Genomic DNA, 19,433 nt, shown 5'->3' with positions numbered 1-19,433 from the left:
ACCCTCCACCATTAAGCCTCATTTACGAGCCCTCTGTTCTTTCCACAGTTGTGCACTCCTCTGTCACATTTCATTAGATGTCTCCTCCACGCACTGAATCGCAGCACTAAGCCACTGACAATGAGTGTAGCCCACGAGAGGACGCGCATCAAATAGCCATTAAATACGTAAATGAGAATCTTGCTTTTTTGTTCCAGGCCCAGCGTGAGCGATCTCTGTACAGTATGGTATGGGACTGGATCGTTTGGAGTGGAGGGCGAGAGGGAAATCCTTTCGAAGTCTCTAGGCTATGTGTACTGTACGTGGGGTGATTTCTAATTCTGTAAAGAAAAAAAGAAACGTGATTTCAAAATGTCTCAACTGACAACCAGTAGGGTAAATAGACTGAAGCGCAATTTTAACTGTCAGATTTTCCATTCATTTTTATTTCCCTGCTCTTTGTGTTTCTCACAGGACAGGAGTGCTTTTAATGTGCTATTAAGTAAACTGCACTGAAAGTGTGCTTGTGTGTGAATTGAAAACACAGGTGCTGCACTTGATGTATTTCATATAAAAGTGCCAACTCACTAACTCCTTAAGGCATGCTCAGACACTTAGAAACGATTTACCTCCCTGCTCTTTCTTTTTTTTCCCTTTACATCTGTCTGTGTGCTGCCATCAAGCCTATTTTGAATTTGGTCTTAAGAAATGGAGACAGATTCATGACTCCTCAGTACATCTGCACAGCCTTCTGAAAGCTGAAGGCAAAGCACATTTTTTGGCTGAAAATGTTCTAGCCTCAACTCTTTTCTTCCACTGAGAAGAGAGGCCCATACTCTCACGCGCAAGACATATGGCAGAGAGTATTGTAGATCATGGGATGGGAAGTATGAAGTTCATTATTTCTGTTCTGAAGCCAGCCCATTACTGACTGCACCAGCACTCAAGCTTCACACAGCAAGGTATACAGTACATGGTATTGGTTAAAAGATGTATGGTAGAAGGAGGGGATTAATTTTTAAAAACCCTTCCCCTGTTTTACACATCTTCCATTTTTAACTTCAATTACTCCTATCGCCGTTAAGAGTTAGAATATGCCTTCAGAGTTTAATGAGTTTAATGTAGCCTTGAGACAGTGGATTACACCGGTGGATGACAAAGCCAAGCTTGCTGAATTCCCCCATGAAAAATCACCTCAAAACACCCAGGCCTCTCAAAGACATGATGAACCAATTCCGACAGTGTCATTTCTTTCTTTTTTTAATTGTCTAGCTAGCCCTAAAATCATCTGCTGGCAACTTGGTATAGAACAGACCATTCAGTTGAGACAGTTTAATTAGAGTTGTATTGTTGCCGATGACATTTTATTGGAGGCCTTCAAAAAGAACAAAAGTGGACCAATGACAGCACATTAACTGAGGGGGGGGCGTGCCTTGACCTATCGCCCAGGGAAACAATCAAAGTGTAAGAAGAAACTGCACAAGGCCATTGCTTGTTTATTTGATTACTGATTATGATCACTTCTTTTTGACAGGCGTTGCCATGAATGTACAGCTGACAGATGATTCTCCTGAACTCCTGATTACTTTAACACACAAGAGCCTTGCGCAAGCTAAAGCATGTTTCGACTCTGTTTGTTTTGTTGCCTTTCTCAAGTTCAATCTAATGAATATAGAAAGAATGAACAATTCATAATATATCAATTTATCAAAAAGAAAATAGATCCTTAAAACATTAGTTCTCTGACAACGTCTGTCTTCAAAACTAGCAAGAAGCATAAATATTAAGCTGAATGGAGAACTCCCCTCACCTTGAGAAAAAAAGCAATTAGTTTTCTTTTGTGAAAAGCTGCAGCAAAAAGCACAATTCTGTGGCTGTATTCCTTCCTTCATGCCAGAGGTTTGAAGTCACAGGGCACAGGTTGTCGGGAGCGAGTCCTCTGATGGCGAGCAGGAGATATAGAAGATTGGGGATCCACAGATGCCTTAGCGAAGGGCTCAGCGGGAACGGCGGAGCGCAAATCCATCTGACCACCGACCACCGACCAGCGAGAACAGCCCAGACAGATGGGTCACACTCAATTGAGCAGGCAGCCACATCCATGGTGATTGCAGAGGCTGGGCAGAGCTTATCTTCCAGAGCACTGGCCTACAGCGTAACGCCAAGCTTCACAGCCAGAGAGCATGTCAGTCAAGCCCGGGTGCATCCTGCTCGAGCCCAGAAACATGTTCGTTCTTATGGGGTGTCAGCTCGGAAGGAGGCTGGTTTCAATGCAGTATCGGGAAACAAATTGCAAATTGGTCTGGATTCTGGGAATTAAATTAAGCTTGTCTTGTAGCATAATGAGAAAGGTTCTTTAGGTGGGAAAAGAAATGTGTCCTGCGCGCATATGCATTTAACCATGTTTGCCCCAAACTGATTTATCTTTTCTTGAAAAAAATGATTAAAAATACATTCAGTGGATGACAACGAGCCAATCAAATGCCTGTAGATGGTACGGGTGAAAACTATGAGGGCATAAAATGGATCATTGTTGATGCTGATTAGTTTCTCTTGCCATTGTTGCAAAAGAACTATCCTTTGGTGTATTAAGTACTTTACTTTACTCTTTACTTTGTTTATACTCATTTTCAACTTTCATGACAGTTAAAATTCCTGGAACTTCGGTAATGGCCTCCAAATAAACAAAAGATCTAGGCTGGCTCTGCCCTTGTCTTCGCTTTTTTGTTTGGTCAAACGAGGCTACTCTTTGTAGCTACTGTATAAGTGGCTGCATTAAAGAGCCCTCTGTCTAATGATGCACTCAGAATCCCACGTCTCGTCCATAAAAGACTGACCCTCAGAAATCAAATGTGTTTCAAAACATGGCCATCCATGAATCACAACTTACAAAGGCACACTGACCTACAGTATGCGCAATAAAGTAAGCTGAAGGTCACTTAGAGACATGGGCCATTTCAAAGACAAAGAAATGCTTGGATGTTGCTCATATTTTCAAAAGGAATATTTGCACATATTCACTGATATGGAAGGTCTGCAAACAGGAACATAAAGAACAGAATAGAACAGAAGGTTGATTAAATTGAGAAATACTTGACCAACAACTAACAACAATAACGCTGTACCAACATTCAACCAAAATACCAAAGTTTCACTTTAGCTCAAGCGAACATAAAAGAAATACATAAAAGTGGTTTGCGAAATGACAGCCAGTGCAAGTGACCTTTACTTCAGCGACCTTTACCTAGCCGCCCGTCTTCTCCATCGGTATAGCAAGACACTAGTGCACACCTCAATAAAATGGGCAAGATGACTTGGCCTTGGACTCTAGGGAGTCTGAAAACACTGCACTGTAAAGCTCCATAAAACCATGAAACAGAACCATGCATCAACAGCTTCAAGCCTTTACAGCTGGGGTCTGGCAAAAGAAAGATAGTTTAATTCAATCTTTCACTGCAGAGTTCAAGAGTTCTCTCCAGGGCTGACTGGATGTAACTCTAATTTGCCAGGTGTTTTGATGATATCCCACCCTATGTAATTTCCTGTTTCAGATTCACACACTTAGCCTAGTGACACATAACTTCACCGCAGTGCCAAGGAGCTGTCCAGTAGCCAGCGCTGGGCCGTGATCGTTTACTTTGATCGAATTCAGTCACATCTAAATGCACTGACTCAATCAAGTGCGTCTTATCCGGCATTACAGGCTGGACTCGAGTATCTCAGAGGAGCGTGCCTGACAGTGACCGTGTCTGGCAAGGTGACCATTTAACAGACGGGGAGAATCTTTCAAATGTCGGACACTGCCTGATTTATGCCTCTCTCTCTCCGCGCAAATTCGATAGGCATCTGAACTGGGGAAAGTGTGACAAACGGGGCGCTTGGCAAAAATAGCCCGCAGACACCTGCTTGGCACCCTCCCTCATCTCTCAAGCACACTCGCCTCCTGCCCTCCTCTCTTGACGAGATCAATATCAGGTGCGGCTAGACACACACAAGACCCACCCATCAGAGTTTACCATAGCAACTATAGCACAAATCCTTCAAGGATTTCTCATTGTCTCCACAACAATCACAGTTAGGAGATTATATATACAGTATATAAAAACCCACTACAGTGGGTCAAAAACAAACAAAGCCAAGTATTTGACTGTTTTTTTGTCAATAGTTTCTATATACAGTATATATCCTGTCATATTTGCTGAACCGAAGCGGAAGAATGTCTTCTGAAAGACTGAAATGCAACTTTGAAAGGTTTCTTGGGTAAAGGCTAGGTAAATAAGTATAAGTATATACTTTTTTGATCCTGTGAGAGGAATTCAGTCTCTGCATTTATCCAATTCGTGAATTAGCGAACACACAGTATGCAGCGAATACACAGTGGGGTGAAGCACACACTAGCCCAGAGTAGTGAGCTGCCTGCCCAAACATCGGCGCTCGGGGAGCAGTAAGGAGTTAGGTGCTCAAAGGCACTTCAGCCGTGGACTGGTCAGGGATCGAACCGGCAACCCTCCGGTTACAAGCTCGAAGCCCTAACCAGTAGGATGCCCCATGGAGATAGATATGGAGGTATGTATGGAGCTATGCAACACTCACAGCATTCCTCTTCCTCCTGGATTGTCTTCTTCATGAAGGCATCGAACAGCTGGGGCCAGCCACTGTTGTCCACTGTTTATCAAATGCAAAAACAAAACACTGATGACAATTCCACTGGTGGGCATTGTTTCTTATGGGTATGTCTGTATGTGAGGGGATTTTAAAAAGAGAGGATTTTGTATGCAATTTCATTTTTTTTTTTGCATTTGTGCGTGTGTGTGTGTGTGTGTGTGTGTGTGTGTGTGTGTGTGTGTGGTGCTGGGGGACCTACCACAGTTTTCCTCATCGGCACCATTAGGACAGTCCTGTAGGCCGTTGCAATGTTGGGGCTGAGGCAAGCAAACTGACAGGTTGCCACAGGGGAACTGACCCAGAGGACACTCAACCTCAGCTCTGCAGCCTACAAATGTGCTCACACATACACACACACACACACACACACACACACACACACACACATATGCATACGCACATGCACGCATGTACGCACGCACGCATGCACGCACGCAGACACACACACACACACACACACACACACACACACACACATTCATTAACACTTAATTTGTATGACTGCAGAATATCTACATGGTGCATTTGCACAATATGCAAAACAACATTTCTGGGTCAAGGTGGCAATCTTGATCCCTGCTCTCTGGAAAGTGTCAAAATCGACACAAAAAAGACTGAAGGCAAGCAGCAACTTAATTGCACAAAAATCTGCTCGTAAGCAAGTCTAGCGCCAAGCTGTATCCAGGAGAGAGTCAATCCAGAGGCATCAATCAATGTTGGTTCCCTCACTGTTTAAATGAGACTAATCGCACAAGTTCTCTCTTAGTAAACTGGCATGACTCTGCTTTGAGACCATATGTTCAGACAGATTTCAGTGAGATTATTTTAACAAGAAAATAACTAGATTAGACTATTTCCTTTGGTCCAGAAAAAAAGTTAATAGTTCCAAAACACTGGGTCAAACTCTACCAAAATGTCAGGCAACATGGTATGCAAATGACCTTTAGGAGAGTTATTGTTGGTTTTGCCATAATCAACATTTCATACATTATACATCATGATTATTCCATTTGTTCATATTGACATAATCTCTTGAATTATAGCTGGAAAGTCACCATATCAAATAAATAATAAAGAGGTGTGCAAAATTACACATATTATGAAATTAATATCATGAGTAGCCTAACATGTAAAGAAAACTGGGGTTAACAAAGAATGCCTATAACCTATTAGATTTACTGCAATTAATGTGATGTACACCCAATAAAAACACCAACATAAATACCTGCAAAACACCTTTTGAAATTAAATAGAAGCAAGTAAACATGTTTTCTCCATAATGCCAGCATAGCACAAGAGACAAGTTGAGAAGACACGGTGGTAAGATAAGTGACACAGCAGGGGTGTTCTTGACATAACAGGAAGCTCATGCAGGGCAGTCACTGTCAGGTCCCACTTGCTGAGCTGAGCGCACACATTTATGATGCATGAGTGATATCAACGCTACACTACACTGCACTACACTACGCTACGAAAACAGGGTCTTCACACTTGGATTCACATGCCTCTCAGAATATGGTGGCGTTCTTCCCAGTAAGGTAAACTACAAGGTGCACAGAATGCCTGGTGTTTTGTAGCCCACCTGTGCAATCCTCTCGGGAAAGTCTAAAAGTTGCCCAAAAACTTTTACCAAAAAATAAATGAAAGAGGTTGGGGGGTTGGCAGTGTAAGTGTGTGTCTACTCATAGGCAATTCACGCTGTGGCAGCAGCAATGCAAGATCATTTTCTGCTGTAGAACTCAACATGGTGAAGCAGTGTTTAGCTTCTATGGGGCTCAGCTCTGGAACTAACTTTTGGATGACATTAAAAAGGCCCCATCATTCCCTCAGTTTGCCTTGAGATGGGAGAAATACGGATTTTAATGAAACCCATGAATACAGTAGGACTTCCTGCTTTCAATGATGTAAAATGATGATTTTCAGTCCAACATTGAAATCTGTATTTCTCTCATCTCAAGGCAAACTGAGGGAATGATGCATGACCATTCAAAAACATGACTGGTTTTCTAAAGATACAAAGCTTAATGCTTATCGGTGAAGTGTCCCTTTAAAGCCGAAGACTTCATCTGGTGCGTGTGCACTGGCCTGTTATAATTCTTGACACAAATAACATGCTATGTATTTTGAACCAGAAAAATGAGGGAAAATCCGTAAAATATGCAGAAAACCTATGCAAGTCGCAAGACTGCAGATCCTCGTCTCTGACACATCATACCAAACAAAGTGAAACCAAATTTCATGCAGCATCTACAGTACGTTCAGATCCAGACCCATATGATTATACAGCAGGTCCAAGGTATGGTGACCTCTTCCTTGAAGTACATTGAACCAAGTGCTTTTTAACTCAAACAAATACACAGAATGACCAGGGGATGAGGGTAATAATCACTTCATATTGCACAAAAGGTTTTCACTAAAAACGAGACCTAATAATTACCATAATAGCAATCATTCATTCGTTCATTCATTCATTTGTTCGTTCGTTCACAGATTACACTCAATTTCAAAGGCAGAAATGGAAATCAGCTTGCGCAAAAGGTTTTCACTGAAAACAAGACGTAATAATTACCTTGATTGCAGTCATTCATTCATTCATTCATTCATTCATTCATTCATTCATTTGTTTGCTTGTTTGTTCACAGATTACACTCAAAGGCAGAAATGGAAATCAGATTAATCAAGTTAATCTTCTAAACAGCATGCCCAAAAATGCATGATGGCTATTCATACACATTATACATGCATATATACACACACATCTCTCCAACTGAAATTGGCCAAAAGCCAAAGGGAAGTGTGGTTGCCATGCCGCCACAGTATCCATGATGTCTGCGTTCATGATGCTGTTAGGTCACATGACTGATGGAAGTTATCTGTTCCAAGTGCGCCATCCCTGCCACCACTCGTGTGACCTCACAGCCTCAAGACACTACGTCTTTCCAGCGTCACTTCCTGCGCCATGACACGTCACTGTGACATGATGTTGACAAGGAACATTAAATACTCTGGCATCAAAGTTCATCATGTTGCCCAAAGCCTTTGTGTATACTCCTAGCCACCATGTTCCATTCACCCAGTGCCAGTTATGATGAAGGCTTGGTCCACATCAAACATCTCCAATGTGCATCAGCACAACAGATTACAAGGGTACACTGTCAGTCACCCTCCCACCTGTTCTGAGACAATAGGCAATTAATATCATGGATTTGTACAGATTCTCTCTCTTACTCTCTCACTCACTCACTCACTCACACAAACTCTCTTGCTCTCTCTCTCCCCCTCTCTCTCTGTTTCTCTTTCTCTCACACTCACACAGCTAAACACACAATCACCCATAATTACACAATGGGTACAGCGCACTATGAGTTCATCATCATCATTTACAGATTGCGACTTTACCCCCCTCCCCCCTTCCCTGCGCCCCAAAAGGCAAGCACACATGAGACACATCGCATATATCTGCCATAATTGGTCCTCACAATCACCATAAACAATGCTAAAAATAGCTGTATACAATACTAAATAACACACACAGATGCACGTAGACAACATCTGAAAAATACAATTAACAACCATAAATATACCACATTACGAGCACGTAGTGTAATAACACTGTTACAGCATGAAATGTCAGGGAGTGTTCCATGTGCTGAATGAACTGAAAAGGAAACCACATTCCCTCATATACCTTTGACAAAGGTTATGCAAATAAGGACACATTTTGTCAAAAACAATTACAATGCAATCTGTTACCAGATAACGACGTGGGGAAATGCACATCATTCATTCATTTTAAAGGCTTTCCCTCCACTGGGGTTGTTGTCAAAAGACAACTGTCACTCAATGAACTTTTACATTTTGTTTTCCACAGACCAGCTTGTTACATAATTCAAGCATCCACAAAAAACTCCAACTGATGCAGAATGCCTGCCAATCACGTGTAACCCTGCATATCACTGTTTCTGTTACACACGTGCTATGTCACAGAGAAAATAATATAGAATTTTGCTTGCAACATAACCCCCCTCCTAACTCACACACATAAATTGTATATGGTTAGATACCTAAAGAGTCATTTACGCAACAGAAACTATCAGAGATGCACCAAAGAATAGTTATTTGATTCATGAAGGCTTTTGAAAGTGAATTACATTGTGTTACATGAAAACAATATGTAATTCACTTCGTCAATAAAAGCAACTTCTGGCCAGAGAGGAATCTTCAAACGAAGCTTTGCATGAACCATGCAGCAGTTCTCCATGAATTATGGAAACTCTCACTAGATATATCTTGATGCATCAGTACAGTCCCAACCATAAACTCATGTACTGTATGCCATGACACAATGACAAATGATAACAAAAACAACTACAAAAACCACAACAACAACAACAACTACAACAACAACAGCAGCAAAAACCTGTCAGTGATGTTTTCCTATACTGCTGTTATGTCTGAATTGCTCATGCCTTAGAATCATCATTGAATCCTGATCCTGGCGTGGAATAACATCACAGACTTAACAATCAATCTGATGCATCCTTACAACTCTCCATGGCATTTATTATATTATCAGAGTCAACACTCTAGCTCAGCTTTTCAGCAGTCCCCGCATACTCCCATTCATTAATCTGCCCCCATTCACAACCTGAGAGCCTGTACCGTCCCGGCAGACAAGTATTCCCATTACACAAACATACACATGTGAGCTAAACAGAGAGAGAGAGAGAGAGGTAAAGAGAGAGGTAAAGAGAGTGTATCAGAAACACTGAAAGAGGGAGAGAGACAGAGAGAAATAAAAACAGAAACACATGAGGAAAAACAGCAGAAAATAAGCTTACCTTTAAAAGCACAGAGCGACAAGGAAAAAAGTAAGAAGGGGTGAACCATAGTGTGTGCCGTGAGTGTGTGAGTGTGTGTGAAAGTGTGCGCGCGCCTCCTCGTCTCGGTAAGTCCTACTCAGAGTGACGAGGAGCTGCACCTTCCCAACCTACCAGCTTCCGACTGTCAGACCGACACACGCGCACGCACTGCACACACACACACACACACAGAGGCACACGCGCACATTTGCGCTGGTGCGGCTCCAGACCCTCTGAGGCACATCAAACACGGGCGTATTGTCAGTGCTGGAGAGCACAGATCTGCGTGCTGGACTGCCACAGCATGCTCCCACCCATGCAGGTCCTCAATCTACTCTCTCAAGTGTGCACAGTCTGCTCATTACTCTCAAACTGCTATTTATAATAAGGCGTGTGGACCTGGACATTCGAAAGTCACCTGATTGTATGGAAATGACTCATTTTGCCTCTCGTCTGTGAAGCACACATCATTTACATCACCTCAGCCTAAGACATCCAGTGGCTGTTGGTTCAATATGGCAATTATGCTCTCAATGATCTCTCTCTCTCTCTCTTCCCTCTCTGAGTGCATGTGGAGCTTCAGCTGTTTCATCTCCTCCTGTGCAGAGTCTCTCTTGCAACTCATTTCAAGGCTACACAGGTCACAGAACAGCATTTTGCTATGGATAGTAAAACATGTACAGTATAGCCCATACCAATAAATTCATTGCATTAATATAGGCCTGTCAAATAGGCTATGGGGCATATTTCCTATAGGCTAGGCTATCCTTCAGGACTGAAATGGTTATTTTTAACGTTGGCAAGGCGGCCTACTGCACTTCATTAGAGCTATTTAATATTTCAGCATGTTAACCCCGATGGTGAGGTCTCAGTCAAAGGCAAGGTTGCAAATGTTGACTCATCACAGACTTAGTGTAATGTGTGGTCACTGATAGGCCCTAGTGCTTAATGAGCTCAGAATATTAAATGGCATTTTGTCTTGGGAAGAGTGGTTTGGGTGACTTGGGAATATTGGAGAGCTTTTTTTCATTTGCCTAGGCTAGGCTACTATTGTTCTATTGGTGTAGCCTATGATAAATGAAATAGGCCATAGCCTTGCCAATACTTGCCTCAGGATAGCCTGCCAAGGCTTTCGAGAAACAGAACTTTCGACTTCGAGCTTCAGTTCCCCCTCCTTCCCCAAGCCGGCATGATAGGCGAATTCAGTGGGTTTGGCTAAACTGTCGTCCGTTTCTGCAAACGTATTTAATTACCCGGCCTGGCCCTGGACACATTCGGACATCACTGGAAAGAGCGTCGGTGGTCCCTATCTAGTGACAACGAGAAGGTCCGTAGAGCTTCATGATTTCCCTCACAACATCGCCACCTGGCGAGTACATTAGAATTCTGTAGGAAATCCGGTGTCGTCATTTGTATTGGACGACTACGTAGTTTTCGAGCGACGCGACGAGTGGACGATGTACATCGTTTAGTTTTTTTTGGTCGTGAATTACAGGTTTTGAAAACTAATTAATCTGTATTTGTGTAAACACGTTTAGAGCAACATGCCTAAAGTTGTTTCGCGAAGTGTGGTTTGCTCTGATACGCGGGACCGTGAAGAATATGACGACGGAGAGAAACCCCTTCATGTTTACTACTGTTTATGCGGCCAAATGGTTCTTGTACTTGGTAAGTTCATGTTGTGTATGCTCGCCATATGATCAAATTCCCCCTCCTGGAAGGGTATTGTTCAATAATTCACAAAGAGAAATAAGTCAGACGCTGTAAATTTGCATTTGGACATCCGCATCTAACTAGGTGTGTGGGCAAAACGTTTAAAGGATAAAAGCCTTTGATAAATATTTCAGATAAGCTTAAAACGATGCGATCAAGTCTGTAGGTTCAAGTGGGGAACCCAGAATATACGAAACGCCTTTTCATTAAACGTAACTTAACCAGACCTGTGTGTAATATGGTGACATAAATCAGATAGATTCCACTGTATTCCGCGAGATGTTAACTTTATCTCCCAATGAGAAGTAGGCTACAAATGGCGCTTTGTATTCGCAACAAATCTAGCCGTATTTAGGCTACTTAACTAACAGTCTCCATTAAAGGCATCAGATGTCACCTCACATTTGTCTGGCCATTCATGCGGGACTTTTGTATAAAGGTCATGCTTGAGGATCTACACTCACCACACAGTCGATATGTCATAGGCCTACATGGAAAAGCACTTAGTTCCAGAACCTTTCGCATATCCCCATCTAGGTTCGTGTTGGTGTTACGTGAGCTATGTAGCCTAAGACGTGTAGATCCTTCAAACATCACTCATATTCTAAATATTGATAGCCTGCTGTATGCAAGATAACTGAGTTGATGGATGGCCTAGTGCTAGTTAAATGTAAAAGAAATCAGACTTGGTCATTAATTGCATTAAGAATAGGGTGTTTGTTATTAGCTCTTTTGAAGTATCTTGGAGACATGTGTCTACAGTATTTCACTAAATCACATGAGCAAGCATCAACATGCATTTCAAGTCCATACTGATTCTGAGTTTAAGAGTAAAAGAATAGGGCTGGATGGCTTTTTTTCAGTGGGCCAGTTCCACATATTCCCATCATCTGCTCTTCATCATTTAGGCCTAACTATAAGCATGGGCGTTTCCAGCTCAATTCACATGTTTTCTAAATTGAATATTGTTCCCCTTATATCTATCAAGTCTAGAATGAGACATCTCATTCATGCATTCATTCAGTCATTCACATCAGGATGAGGGCTGTTTGGCAGCTAAGAAGAGGCTTTTTTCAAGTCTAGTTCTGTATAAGGTTTAAATATTGTTTTCCCTTCTCAGTCTATTATTACCTAGTCTTGCTTCTCCTAAGTGTGTCTGTTAAGGCAACGATAATAATATTTAAAACATTTTCACTTATCGGCCAATAATATACCGGCCGCCGATATATCGTGCATCTCTAATTATTATCTCTGAGGAAAAACAGGAGGTGTTACAATAAGAGCTGATTTATAGCTCGGGGTATCCCAATACTGCTCTGATTTTTCTCTCCCACCTCTACTTGCATCTCACATTTGTGCATACATATTCACATTGTGTGAATGTAGACGTTTTGGACTATCCTTAAGCCCTGAGCGTGGTAACTATTTGCAGGAAATAATAGTAAGTAATATAGCTTGATACTGCTTAATATTCAGGAGGAGACATCTCTGAGAATATGATGTCTCTAATTTTCAACTGAAGGCATGTATATGAGACATTTAAAAGAATGTGTTGCCTACAATGCCTAGCCTCTGTTTGCTACCCACTGTCAGCCATTTTAGTCCAATTATGCAAATAAGAATTCTAAATGCACAACCACTTCAAGCACAATCAAGACCTTTGTGAATGCCGCCTCAGCCCCAGAAGCTAACGTAGTTCATTGTTGTAAAAATCATTTAGTCATTTTTCAATTTAATTAGCCTTTCTGCACAGAAATTGCTCTCTTTTGTTTAAAGATACAAGGTGCGGATTTAGGTATTTTTGCAGACTGTAGAGCTCCCTCTCCCGATATATTTATATTTTACTCTGCTGCTGTAAATTTCTCAAGCAAACTTCTCGTGACTTACCCCGAGAAGTGATGGAAATGGTGAAAATGCTTTGTTGATGAGGTGAAGAATTAAAAACAAACAGGCAAATACAATCTCCAAAGACTTATTCTTAAAGTTGCGCGGTTCTCTCAGTAGCGACTCACTGCATAGTGGAAGGAAATAACACTGACAATAGTTGACTGTTTATGTGACAAATGTGAAACGTGTCATGTGGGTGATTGCACTAGGATTTTGGTAGTATTTTTATGTCTGAACCCTAAAGTCACTCATTGATCTAACTTGTTTACATTGGAGACATTACTAAAGTCGATTTAGTTGTTTTTGCCAGAAAATAGTTCTGCATTTTAATCCTGTTTATTTTCACCTACTGGAATACCCTTGAGCCTTGAGGCACACTCAAGCACTATTTATTCATCAAAATACACTGATTGCAAGAGATTCTAATAAAAAGAAATAAAAACAAGGCAGCTGATTTTGCACTGATTGGTAAACACCCTTACATAAACATAAACAAAAAAGAAAGTGTGGTTCGTTGTGTATCGCGTATAATGACTTGAATTTGGCAGTCCATAATAACCGTGCCATCCACTAATCTGGATGGGACCCCATACAGAGTGGCAGCTCACTGTGAAGTGTTTATGAAGGAGAACACCAGTTAATCTAAGCATTTAATGGACCCCATCATCAAATTATGAAATAATGTTGCATGCTAATTTTGTTCACTGATTACTCAGTCCTGTGTGAATCTGATGTTTCCAGCATCAGTCTGATCTATTGCTCATGCTAAAGATGGCGTATCAGAACTCTAACAAACATACCGCAACAGTTGAACATATTGCATTAGCATAATGAACACAACCCTTTGGATTTTCTAAATTAGGCTAATTCAATAAACACTTCATTCATATTCATGGGCAGTATCAATCATTCCTGGCCCTGGCCTTACTTACTGAATGGACTAATGGAGGCGTTACCTGATACCCTTGCTTCTGTAGATTGCCAAATTGAGAAGTTACCCATGAGGCCGAGGGACAAGTCCAGGGTTATAGATGCCGCCAAACATGCCCATAAATTCTGCAACGTGGAAGATGACGAGTGTGTGTACCTGAAAAGGTAAGATAGCAGTATGGCTTGGAAGTAATGACCTCAGATGTTTTTCAGTTGAAATGGTGGGCTAATTGAGCCTTTCTTCCTTTTCTCTCTCTTCAGGCCAGAAGGCATCGAGAGGCAGTACAGAAAGAAATGTGGCAAGTGAGTGTTAAACCGTATCAGTTCAAAGTATCTCCATGTCAGAGTGAACTGCAAGTTATTGCGTTGTACCTTATCTCCTCTTTTGCAGCTTTTGAATCCCTCATCAGCATTCTGTCTTGGGTCTGACTCTCTGAAGAAGTGAAAGAAAACTACCTGGAGCGATTGCTTTGATTTTCAACAGCGTTACCTGATCTCATACATTTTCATGCATATGAACTCACTGCTGTATACTTAGTTGTATTTTTGTCTCATCACCAGCCAGATACAATATTTGTATATTCCAATTTATTTTCTGCTAGAGAATTCTAGGGTGAACCCTGCCTGATCTGCTGGCGATTTGGATTTCACCCTGCAGCTCAGGCTGGAAACTTGCGCATCTAGTTATAAACTAGCTTATCAAAAAGATGCACCCGGATCGTTGGTCTGATTGGTTGAAGGACTATCCAAAAGTGTACAGAGTCATTTGAACTATGCCTATTGTGCAGTAGAAAGAAAGTGCCAACTCCCCAGACAAACTAATTGCCAGACTAGAGAATTCAGCTTTGCTTTTTGCATATAATTTATATGATTATCATCCACTAGAAATATATTTTTGGAAGTGCTGAAAGTTTATGCTCAGAGAGGTTGAACAGATGGGTGATGGGCAACACTTTTTCCTTATCCGTACCGTGTGCAATTTTGAATCTTAAGCCTGCTGCTTCTGAAATGTTTGTGTTATTTCCCAGGTGTGGTCTGCTGCTCTTCTATCACCACCAGATCAAGAACGCCACGGCAACCTTCATTGTTGACGCTGCCGTGGTGAAGTTTGGCCAAGGCTTCGGGAACCCAAGTGTCTACAGTCAGAAACAGGAGGCTCCAAAGAAAGTCAGGGTATGAGACGCTCTCTATTGGTTACAGAGGGCTTATTCTGGTGGAGATTTGGAAAGATGTAGAGTATAAATTAATTTCCCCAAAATGTTGAGACTAACTGTAAATGCCTCAACATGGTTAACATAAGGTTCTTCTGTCTTTTCCTTTGATGGGCGGACATCCTACGTCTGTTACAGCTTTTGCTACTTTGCAGTCATACACATGGGGCCATGAAGAATAAACAAATGTGCATGACGTATGTTGGAGAACCTGTTAATGGGAGTGCATATCAAGCTCTTTGTTGTCCGTCTGTGCTTCATGTGTGGCCTCCCACCAGGTGATGATGACCAAACGGACCAAAGACATGGGCAAGTTCAGCTCTGTTACCGTGTCAACCATAGATGAAGAGGAGGAAGAGATTGAGGCGGTGAGTACACACACACACACACACACACACACACACACACACACACACACACAGACACTCATGCACCCTCTCTGGATGAGCCAGTAAATGATAGGGAGCATCAGTGCAGCAGTGGCTAGCCAGTGAAAAGCCACGGGAATGAAAACTCAACACTCTCGGACCTGATGAGAGTGTGTTTACACAAACACCGACACACCCTGCCTTTGCATTTCTTTACATTATATTTACATTTGGCAGATGATCTCATCTGTGAGTTGTGTTTTTGCACACTTTTGATGTGTGTAAATTAATATTCAAGGAGATGTTTTCAGTTTTTAATTAAAGATCATTTTTAAATGTGCCACAGATGAATTATCAACAAGGATACTAAAGACAGTCCAATAGTTAAAAATATGAATATCTGAGCACAGCAAGTAACAAATCAATCAGGACTTTTAAAAGCATATAATTTGTAGAGTTTGTTCTAAAAGAAGTCCAACAATTTCACAGAACAGCATTTTTTTTTAACAGCAACCTATGTATGCCTTAATAGGACAACAATTTATTAGTGAAAATGTCATGCACCATGAAGAAAACGCACTTACTTCCTCTAACACTTGCGCCAGACTCCCCAGACACTACACACACACACACACACACACACACACAAAGGCAGACTGACACACATGCATGCTTAAAGCCATTTTGCGTAATATGACATGTACAATTATCTGTACTTCCTATGATTGAATATTTGCTGCAGCGAGTCTTTAATTTACTGTCTGTATCAAGTAGTGTGAAATTGTAGGCGGATACCAAATTCAGCTCCATGGTTTGAAATCATGAAATGTTTTTTCACATTTTTTCTTAATCTTAGCTGTTCTATAGCACTGATTGCTTCTTCCTCTTCCCTCCCCTCCCCTCCTGACATCTCTACCGTCCTTTCTTTTGAGTGTGTTTGAGTTTGCCACCATCTCCCCAGAAAGAGAGAGGAAGGCCCTCCAGGTCATCTCTGGGATGAGAAACTTCTTAGCTCGCGTTCACAAACACGCAGTGTGTGCAGACTGGAGTGGGGGGGTAGTGTCGCACTCTCTCAGCAGCAACTCTCTCATGAATACTTGATGAGCGTGTGTATTTCTTGTTCTTAGTCAACCCACTGTCAGTGAGGTCTGTCTTAAAATGATCTTACGCAAGAGAGGCTGATGCTTTTGTCAGCAGAACAAATGTTATGTGTCCCTCTGGCTTACACACACACACGCACGCACACACACATTCACGCCTACACACATTGATTGTCTGGTAGTGTAAGCAAAGCTGTAGTGTGTGTGTTTTGTGATGTGTGTAATTGGTGGTTGTATTGCAGAGGGAGGTTGCAGACTCCTATGCGCAGAACGCCAAGGTCATCGAGAAGCAACTGGAGAGGAAGGGCATGAGTAAGAGGAGACTGCAGGAGCTGGTGAGTTAACACACACACACACACACACACACACACACACACACACACACACACACCGAGACTCCTGTTTAGATCAATACTATTTCAAAACCCTGGGCATTTCAAGTATGTTTCTAACAAAATATTTGCCCATCTGACTGTTATAGAAAATCGAAAGAGCCATCCTTGAATATGTCCAGACATGCAGATGTTTATCTACTCCGATAGTTATCTCATTGAGAATTCTGTTTTGGAATGAGTCTGGCTGTTGTGTTCCCTTCCACAAGGGCAGGTTTGTGCTGCTAACAGTAATTATAGTTTCAGCATTTGCTGTACATCAACTATGATTTAGTTTTGCACATCATATTATGAAATGAGGCATAACAGTGCTTTCCACAAAAACAGTGCATCATCTGGTAGTTTGATATACTTGCTACCAACCGTCCCACAACAATCTTCCAGAGTTCTGTTTTTTTTTTTTGTCCCTTGACGTCTACATCAGAGCGCTGTTTTATGTTTTTATGGTTGTACCTATTACCTTCCTGGCCCTTAGTATACCGTATACTGACCTGTTGAAAAGACTGCTGTCATTTCAACTGATCATGGGAATGGATGATGTGGAAGTGATGGTAACATCCTCTAACCTAATAGGCTAATTTGTTGCCATTGTGTGGATTGTGCTTCCAAACTAGATATATTTGATGTTGCCGTAACTATAGCATATCTCATATAGATGATAGATAGATAGATAGATAGATACTTTATTGATCCCCAAAGGGAAATTCAAGGTCCCAGCAGCTTAAGACACCACACACAACATACAATACAATGTAAACAGGAAAATACAAAGCAAATCAACATGACTAAAGGAGCAGTAAAATACTATAGATAAGATGTGCATGAATGTACTGAGGATTGGTACTGTAATCCAGTATGAGGTGTGTGTCAAGTTGGTAGTGCAAATAAGTCCAACAGTGCAACAGTGCAAGATTAAATTCTAGTGACCAGCAATAAATATGTACAGTACAAAATGTAAGCATAGTAATAATAATAACAGTACTAGTATAAATATATGGACAATTAAATAAACCTAACATAGTAATATAAGAGTTATAGCAGCAGTGCAAGGATAGTTAGATAAGACATTAGTCATTGGTCAAATATATGGGCAAAAAGAGGGTAGACATGTAAGCCATGCCATGTAAGATACATTTGTTGTTCCACCCCTGGGACAACAGTCCTTGATTACTGACCCCTTCAACCCTCTCTGGTTGGGAGGTAGTTACAGGGAAGATTTTTAGGGAAGTGAGTGTTTGTTTTCAAAGTTGGTCATCAGAACTGAGCGTTCTACAGCTTTGTTGTAAGTCAATACTGTGCAAAGTTAAGAAAATATTTATTCAATTCTTTCTATGTCTGTAACTGCCTTGAGGGGGAAAGTACAGCCAATTTAGTTCTCTCCTCTAATCTATCAATGTCCTCTCCAGTCCTCATCTCACACTTTTAAAACTCTGCTGTACTGTACATACTGAGTGACTGAGGTTGTCTTTCCATTTGTTTCCACAGGCTGAGCTGGAAGCAAAGAAGGCCAAAATGAAGGGCACACTCATTGACAACCAGTTTAAGTAAAGTGTGTGCGTGTGTGTGTGTGCGTGTGTGCGTGCGTGTGTGTGTGTGTGTGTGTGTGCGCGTTTGCTCATGTATGTGTTCTGTCCCCCTTTGATGGGTTTGAATGGGTTGTCAGGCTGTCATCAAAAATGTGCCTGTAAATAACATGATAGAAAATGGAAAGTCAATAGCATGATTGGTACATACAGTATGTGCCGTAAAAGCAGCGTTTTCTTTTATTCTGATGGGCTTTTCTATGAAGATGTAGAACATTGGATTTTTACTGAAGAATCTACTATTATTTCTGCATTATTTCTCTGTTTTGTTATTAAAAAATCCTTTTGTCAAGTTGTGTTTGTCACTCTTCTTCGACCGTGAAATGGGTCTCCTTAGCAGCTCTGCCTTGTAAGCTTCTGTTCTTCATTCATTCATGTCTTACTGTGCGTTCACACCGCAGGCGACTTGAGCTTCCAAAGATTCCGGAAGTCATTCATTTTCAATGGAAGCCGGCTTCTCTCAGCTGCCAGCAGCGACCAATCCGTCGGCGTCGCGTTTTGGGCGTCTTGAGCGACTAGAGAAAGTTGAAAGTGGTTTAACTTTATGGTAATGAGCTATGACGCGGTTCAGCGACCAAACGACCAGCAACAAACATAGAATGCTACTACGTCAGAGTGGCCAAAGCATCCAAGCTTCCCACGGCGTCCTTGACATGGCGTCCAGAGCGATTTTGGAAGCTCAAGTCGCTCTTGGTCTGAACGCACAGTTATCATAAACACAGTTGAATAGCAGAATGAGATAT

The 19,433-nt window shown here is 41.6% G+C and overlaps 2 protein-coding genes across 2 annotated transcripts in view; one reads left to right on the top strand and one right to left on the bottom strand.

The window, feature by feature from the left end:
• rxfp2l (relaxin family peptide receptor 2, like) overlaps positions 1-9,551 on the bottom strand; it is a 33,890-nt gene extending 24,339 nt beyond the window's left edge. The window contains exons 1-3 of the mRNA XM_062537080.1: positions 9,486-9,551; positions 4,844-4,972; positions 4,573-4,644 (exon numbers count right to left, since the gene is read on the bottom strand). Of these exons, the coding sequence (XP_062393064.1) occupies positions 4,573-4,644; positions 4,844-4,972; positions 9,486-9,534 (250 nt within the window). The 5' untranslated portion in view covers positions 9,535-9,551. The remainder of the gene's footprint in view (positions 1-4,572; positions 4,645-4,843; positions 4,973-9,485) is intronic.
• Positions 9,552-10,935: 1,384 nt separating this feature from the next.
• steep1 (STING1 ER exit protein 1) lies at positions 10,936-18,982 on the top strand. Its single transcript, XM_062537105.1, has 7 exons — positions 10,936-11,174; positions 14,084-14,201; positions 14,298-14,339; positions 15,065-15,209; positions 15,526-15,615; positions 16,958-17,050; positions 18,593-18,982. The coding sequence occupies exons 1-7, from the start codon at positions 11,051-11,053 to the stop codon at positions 18,653-18,655; spliced, it is 675 nt and encodes a 224-aa protein (XP_062393089.1). The 5' UTR covers positions 10,936-11,050; the 3' UTR covers positions 18,656-18,982.
• Positions 18,983-19,433: the final 451 nt, after the last annotated feature.

The sequence above is a fragment of the Sardina pilchardus genome, chromosome 5 (genome assembly GCF_963854185.1).
Source record: "Sardina pilchardus chromosome 5, fSarPil1.1, whole genome shotgun sequence".
NCBI lineage: Eukaryota > Metazoa > Chordata > Actinopteri > Clupeiformes > Clupeidae > Sardina > Sardina pilchardus.
This window is presented reverse-complemented; position numbering and strand designations above follow the sequence as displayed.